The sequence below is a fragment of the Pinus tabuliformis genome, chromosome 1_2 (assembly GCF_031772625.1).
Source record: "Pinus tabuliformis cultivar Carrire ecotype Pingquan chromosome 1_2, CPIR1, whole genome shotgun sequence".
In the NCBI taxonomy this organism is placed as follows: Eukaryota; Viridiplantae; Streptophyta; class Pinopsida; order Pinales; family Pinaceae; genus Pinus; species Pinus tabuliformis.
This window is the reverse complement of record NC_142298.1, coordinates 843,932,280-843,939,546: the sequence shown is the minus strand read 5'-3', so window position 1 is coordinate 843,939,546 and position 7,267 is coordinate 843,932,280. Positions and strand designations below refer to the sequence as shown.

At 36.0% G+C, this 7,267-nt stretch overlaps 1 protein-coding gene across 1 annotated transcript; it reads left to right on the top strand.

The window, feature by feature from the left end:
* The first annotated feature begins 6,352 nt into the window (after positions 1-6,352).
* Positions 6,353-7,006, top strand: LOC149208581 (uncharacterized). Its single transcript, XM_089398384.1, has one exon. The coding sequence runs from the start codon at positions 6,353-6,355 to the stop codon at positions 7,004-7,006; it is 654 nt and encodes a 217-aa protein (XP_089254510.1).
* The last annotated feature ends 261 nt before the right edge of the window (positions 7,007-7,267 follow it).

The window sequence follows — 7,267 nt, the reverse complement described above, 5'->3', positions numbered from 1 at the left end:
ATACTGGAAGTTGTACATCTATTTTGATGGAGATTTAATATGTATAATGATGTTGTTAATTTATATGGATCTATATTTCCCTAAAATAAATTATAAATGTTATCCAATAAAATATTTCAAACGCATTCATATGACTTATTGTACAATCATATAACTTATTTAAGGGACATGATATATTTATCTAAATAAATTGAAATAAAAATATTAATTTAACTATATGAAAAACAATAATCATTTTTGGAAGAAAAAAGAAGAAGCAAGAATGGAACAAAAATTGGAAGCCACACTAGAAGTAAAAATGGATGCCAAATTAGAATCCAAACTAGATGAAAATCCTAGTACTAAACCTGTTATTCCAAACACTTGAAAGAAAAAAAATAAAAATAATGGAAGCCAAATTGGAAGAAAAATTAGAACCCACACTAGAAGAAATTCTGGAAGAAAAATTGGAAGCCACACTAGAAGAAAAACTGAAAGCAAAATTCAAAGCCACACTAGAAGCAAAATTGGAAGCAAAACAAGAAGAAAAACTAGACTCAAAACTGCAAGCCAAACTAGAAGAAAATTTGGAAGCAAATCCTTGCGTTAATTTTGACACTAAAACTGGCGCTATTCCCAACTCCATTCTTGACATTCTTTCTGATGCTATTCCAGGCATTATTCCTGGCATTATGCCTGGCACTATTTCCGACGTTATGCCTGGAACTATTTATGACATAATTTCCTGCGCAGCTTCTGATGAGATTTATGGTGTTATTTTTGGTGCTATTTCTAGCATTATTTCTCTATTTCTATTCTAGGCACTATTTACAGCATTATTTCTGGTGCAATTTCCTATGCTAAATTTGGAGCTATGACAAACATTCCTAACTATGCCCACTTTTGCACCGAGAAAGGTATCCAATTTGTAACTAAAATAAACTAAATCTTGGCACCATTTTAGGCACTATTTTCCTATTCTATTGTAGTATAGATATTTGAATGATATCTCCTAAATCCAACTTGGCCTTCATCTCTTTTACCATGGATTTCAAGCAAAAGGGAAAATGTATTTTCCAAACAAGTCCATATAACTTGGCCACAATGTGGCTCATCATAATTGTCTTGTAATTAGAGGGACTACTCTTATCCAAACTTTTAAATATATTCGTAATAAGGATTTATATCCAACACTTAAGGAACCCTTGCTTCACTACCAAACTGAATATCGTGTGTATGTGAGGGATGAGGATAGGTCCTGTTAGACTCCGTCTCATGTCAGAGATTGATTCTTCTTCAAAACAGGGTTTTGAAGAAGAAATCATTAATGTGTTGTTTTAGATTATGTAATTTGTTCTTCAGCTCTTCAACTGGCAGCGACTTCAACTTGCAAGTGTTGTGCTGGCCATGATGATTCTGGGCCTAGCGCTTCTTCCTCCAAAGGCTTGTGTTGTGACAGAATGCGGTCTTATAATCCACACATTGCTAGTCTGCTATATTGAGAATCGATTATTTACCTATACTAGCATCTATTACTTTGGTTTTAATGATGCTGTTGCTACTCTGGATGCTATTGTGAAAGCATATCCTGCTGCTGCCTCATATTTCATCTCACGAAGGGTTTTCCAATGAAGATAATCGAGAATTTCTTTCTGCCTTGGCAAATATATATAATTTTCTGCTGCCATTATTAAAGAATGGTTTTACTTTGACAATGGATAATGCCCTCAAGCTGTCAGTTCTTGTTTTGGTATTCTGCACCAAGTTCTAAAAGGACATGTTGGCGCTTACTGGATAGGCGGTGCTCTATCGAAGAGAATTACTGAACCTGGTTTCCATTTGAAGATGGGTCTGTCCGTGGTGCTTGGGAGAAGATTGGAACTATTGTCAATATACTGCAAAGTAATTCACATCAACAGTTTCAAGTCGACTAGCTAAATTTTGATGGTGTGGTTGTGAGCTCTCTTGAAGCAAAAGTCATAAACTCTAGCCTCATGCAGGAACCTTTTAGAATGGTACCTGTCATATGGATCATTCATGAGGATACATTAGGAAAGCGTCTAAGGATTTATGCTTCAAACACACACAGAACCATTATCAGCAACTGGAAGTCTGCATTTGAGAGAGCTAATGTGGTTGTTTTTTCAGACTATGCTATGGCAATGATGTATTCTGTATTTAATTCTGGCAACTTCTTTGTTATCCCTGGCTCCCCAAAGGAAACATGGGAGGTGAAGCATTTTATGGCATTGAACAGGAAAAAGTACTTGCTATCCAAATTACGCTTCAAATCTGATGATTTTGTAATTGCAGTTGTTGAAAGTCAATTTTCTTACACAGGTATATGGAGGGAGCATGCACTGGTAATGCAAGCTACCATGCATTTAATGGAAAAGTTTAAAATGAATGATTCTATTGGTACTTCTTTAAGGCTTGTCATTGTGAGTAACAACTTCAACAGCACCTATGGGATGGCGTTGCAGACAGTTGCACTTCAAACTGGGATTTCGAACTGGAATTGTCCAACATGCTTCTCAAGATGACGATGTAAACATCTTACTGAGTACTGCAGATTTGGTGGTTTATGGATCCTTTCATGAAGAACAAGCGTTTCCAGCTATTCTGATACGAGCAATGTCCTTGGAAAAGCCAATAATTGTTCCCAAACTCCCCATAATTCAAAAATATATTGAAGATGGAATACATGGGCTTCTATTTCCAGTTGGAAAATATTCAGATGATAACAGAAGCAAATGCGGTTTTCCATCATGCTCGAGTGTATAATGCTGATATGAAATGCCTCTCATTTTTGAAGCCATTACCAGAAGGATTCTCTCAGGCATTTGACAATATTCAGAGAATTGCCACCGTCAATGGTGATTGCCATTGCTGAAGGACGATTGGATCCAATAACAATGGAAGCTTTTGATGAATTTCCACAAATGCCTTCATCGCTGGAACATCGAGTAGTCTATGCAAATGAGACAACGCTCTTACAAAGTCAATCAAGAGAATCAAAGGCCAAAAAAGACAGCAGTCCATTTGTCTTGTTATCTGAGAAAACTCGAGACGAGTTTTGTGTACAGATTGGAGAGGACACTGGCCAGGTATATGAATTACGGCTTGAAGCATAATTTGCAGATTGTAAAACAAAGACTTCTACTGTATTGTATGGTGACTGTATCCTTTATGAGGGCTACTGGAAGGCGTTGCATATGCTTAGATCCTGCATTGTTTGCAAGAAGAAGAGCACTTGTTACAGATGCTGCTCGTGCACTAGACAAGGCAAAAATGATCAGGTCCACAGAAACTTACATTCACAGTACCTATATTTGAACCATGTCCACCGCAAATACTACCTATGGGCCATTTGAGACAGCGCAGGCCGATAAGAGCACTCAATGAATACAACTGGCACACAAGTGTGAAATTGTTAAAGATTTCGAGCAGAAAACGAGGAGCGATTGCCTATGTTATTTTTAGCAAAGGGAAGGACACCTGTAATGCCACCTATTCACCAGATTTGCCTCGAAATTAGCCAAATCATCGACAGATTTCAGTGGAAAGAGCGCCATTCTCTCTTCAGGAAGCGCTGATTGTTTTTTTAGTTTATTTTTATTAATAATGATAAAAATAAATGCCGGGTCTTGGGGTCGATTTGTTTTCCCCCAGTGGTTTTTTGTTTCATATATTAAAAAGAAAACGTTCTTTCCAATTTTTGTGTAGTTAGTTAAAACAGCGCCCCTGTTTTGGGCAGCAGTTTTATTTAATGTATTAAAAAATTCATTTGTAAGAGAGAGTTAGAGGGGAGTTTTTTCTGAGTGCTGAGTGCTGGAACAGAGCTTTCAATGTACAGTTTTTTGCAGGGATTTTTAATGAAATTTCACAGCTCTAACTTCTGAGATTCATGTGGTATGTTAATTTAGCATTAGTTTTTCCTCTGTTACATATGTAAACCGTTATGTTTCATTTCATTTCACGATCATTTCTAGCTGAACAAATGAAGTGTTAAAGTGAGAATTCATGCCTGCCATGCTCCACTTTTAAGTTTGTTCAATTCAATGTTTTCTTCTGTTTAAGGAGGATTCAAAGTATTATTTGCCCTCCTTAGCTCCTCACCAGTCTTGCCATCCCATTTAAAAAATCTAGATTTGATGCTAAATTCCTTGCCTACCTTGCCTCAGTCGTCAACCTGTGTTGTTCATTATATTTCTCTGTTTGAAGCTGTGATTTTGCCCAAGCAGCCCAGAAAAACCCCGTTATTTAATTAAAACCCCCAAATCAATCATTCTAATCCGTTTACTAGCCTAATATCAGTGTTACTTTTGTGGGTCATCTCGCCATTGAATATTTTACTGAGATAGACCGGAGAGAGCCTTCTCATACCCCGTAGGGCTAGCTACGAGGTGAAATGGTTTGATGTTGCCTTGAAGGTTTACCTTCCTCAGCCTAGGGTGAAATCTCAAGCGCTAACAGGTCCTACTATTTTAAAATTTTCAACATAGTAGCCTTTAATATCCTTAGCTTTCCCATTAGCAAGCTACTTAATTTTAAACTCAATAACATCTAAAGAAAAGGTATTATCCCCTTTATCAACATTCAAAAAGGTATCTTTGGTATTAGAGGATTCATAAAGATTTTTAAGGTAAATATTTGAGTTCTTCAAGGGAATCAAAATATTTTGTTTAATTTTTCAAATCATAAATTCCCTTCAGAACATGGTAGGATTAGACTAGAGAGGTGCAATAACCATTTTTTTCATTTATATAGTATATTTTATTTCTTTTAATAAGAGTTTTGTACATATTTATCTTATCAAGTTTTAAGGTTTTTTGAGGAGAATCCCTAATCACTTTCCTATCAATTTTACAATCATTATATTAAGGGATGGTAGTTCTATTATTCCTTCTATATGAAACCTCCAAAGAGAAAATTCTAATGGTAGCAGAGAGGGTTGTAGTAAAATTTTGATATAGGCATCATTTGTCCCTATAATTTAAGAGGTGTAAATCCCTATTTAGATCCTTTAAAAATGGATCCATTTTACTCTCATCAAAAAGTAGGTGTCTTTCACTCTCACAATTCTCTTGCAAGTGGTTGTTGTGCATACAAATACAAATAGTAGCATGGATAGTAAGAGAATTCACATTGTAGTTATCTAAAACATTATATTAAAAACGATAAAAATACTTACATTAAACTAAAAAGATACAAGTTGGTTTCAGAGTAAATTTATCATTATCTTTTAAAATTAGAACTAGCATACTTTGGTATAGGAACATCTCTCAAAATTCCACATTGACCTATAGAAAATAATTTTGAGCCTACCTAAAGGGAATGTGTTCCCTAAATTTAGTTTTAGAGATTAGAATAGTTGTAATTAGGGTTTGTTTTCCTAAATCGATATGTAATCTCTATTTTTAGTAATTAGTATTTAATAGGCATTTTTTCGATATTGTTTTCCAATAGATCTTGAGAAAATTTGATAGATCATTTTTAGTAAATATAAAACATAGCTCAAAAATTATAGGTGTGGGATTTTTGGAGTTCTTATTTCTATTAAAATTTTGTCATTGATTTTTTTTTTAATTTTGAATGCATACCTATAAGGTAAAATCATCATTTTTAAGTATATTCTTGTATTCTATGTTGTGGATAAGTGTCAAAATTCCTTTGAGATTTATTTTGCTTCCATATCAAAAAAAATTCTAAGTCTAATCTAGATTCATTTAACTCTTTCTAAAATCAATAGTTTGGATTTGAGAAAAGGTGTGCAATCCATTTCTTCTAATTTTTAACAATTAATAGTTTAGTGTATTTGAGACCTAGAAAATATTTTGTTTATAATATTTGAAGATCAACAACTCAAAGCATTTTGGGTAGTGAAGATCTATCCATTTGTGTTTTTGTCAAACAAATTCTCATGGAGTGTTTATACATAGGAGGAAGGGGCAGTATATAACAATCATTGGAACTTTGGCAGGCGAGGGTTTCGTCAAAGGTAGGGTAGAAGGGCTGTCGATCGTGGAAGCAGCGCACCAGGACAGATCTCGGGTGTGAGAATCAGAAGTATAGGAACCAGAGCAAGAAAAGGACAAAAACCTAAAGACTGGGGGATAAATAGAAGCGCAAGATCTGAGGGAACGAAATGGAAACGGAGCAGGGGAGGGGAGAGATCCCCTCCTTCAAAGCAGTGATAACGGGAGAAGCGAGGAAGGAATGACAGAAGGAAGGAGACAGAACAAATGAAGGAGAGACCTCAGCAATAGGAACGCAAAGGAGAACGGGAGCAACAAGTAAATGTCTGCCGAGGGCGACGAACAAACCCAGGTTTGTAATACCGCATAATAGATTAGAGAAATATAGAAGCTACATGAAGGATTATGCTTTGATCTGTAAGTTTGTAGGATATTGGCCAGTAGAGAAAGACCTTCTCAGATGGATCCAGCAAAGGTGGAAACCAAAAGGACATGTGGAAATAAAGCTGGGGGCGAAGGGATTTTTTACAGTCATATTTTCCAATCTAGAAGACAGGGAAAGGATCTTTGAGGAAGGACCCTACTTCATAAACAATGCTGGATTATTTATGAGACAGTGGGTAGACTGTTACAACCCAGATAAAGAAAGAATGTTAGCAGCCCCGGTATGGATCAGACTCTTTGGCCTACCAACAAAATTCTGGGACCCAGAGATCCTTGAGGGTATAGGTAACACAATAGGATCGTTTGTGAAAGTGGCAGAGTCGACAAAGAGGGGAAGATATACAACATACGCAAGAATATGCGCGTATATGAACATAACAGAGCCACTTCCAGACACAATAGAGCTGGAATATCACGATGAGATTTGGCATCAACCAATTGATTACGAGCACATTCCCTTTCGTTGCAGAAGATGCCATGAGTATGGTCATCTATACCGAGAATGCCCTATCACGTTATCAGAAAAGCAAAAGGAAGTAGAAAATGAGAGGAGAAACACAACAAAGAAATCAGGAAAGGAGAATGAAGAATTCAGAGAAGTGTAGAGGAAGAAAAAAAGAGGGAACAGCAAGACACAGACAGACAAACAAAAAGGAATCCATATTATAGAATCCCAAAACAAGTTCCAAATATTACAGGATGAAGAAGTAGAAACAGAGGAGAACGAAGATGAGGAAATAGAAGGAATGGAAGTCATAAAGGAAAACACAGATAAAGAGGCAGATCAAGTAGATAAAGGTCAAGAGAGGACAAAGAATCCAATAGAAAACCAAGAGGATCAACGAGGAATGGAAATAGACCCACAT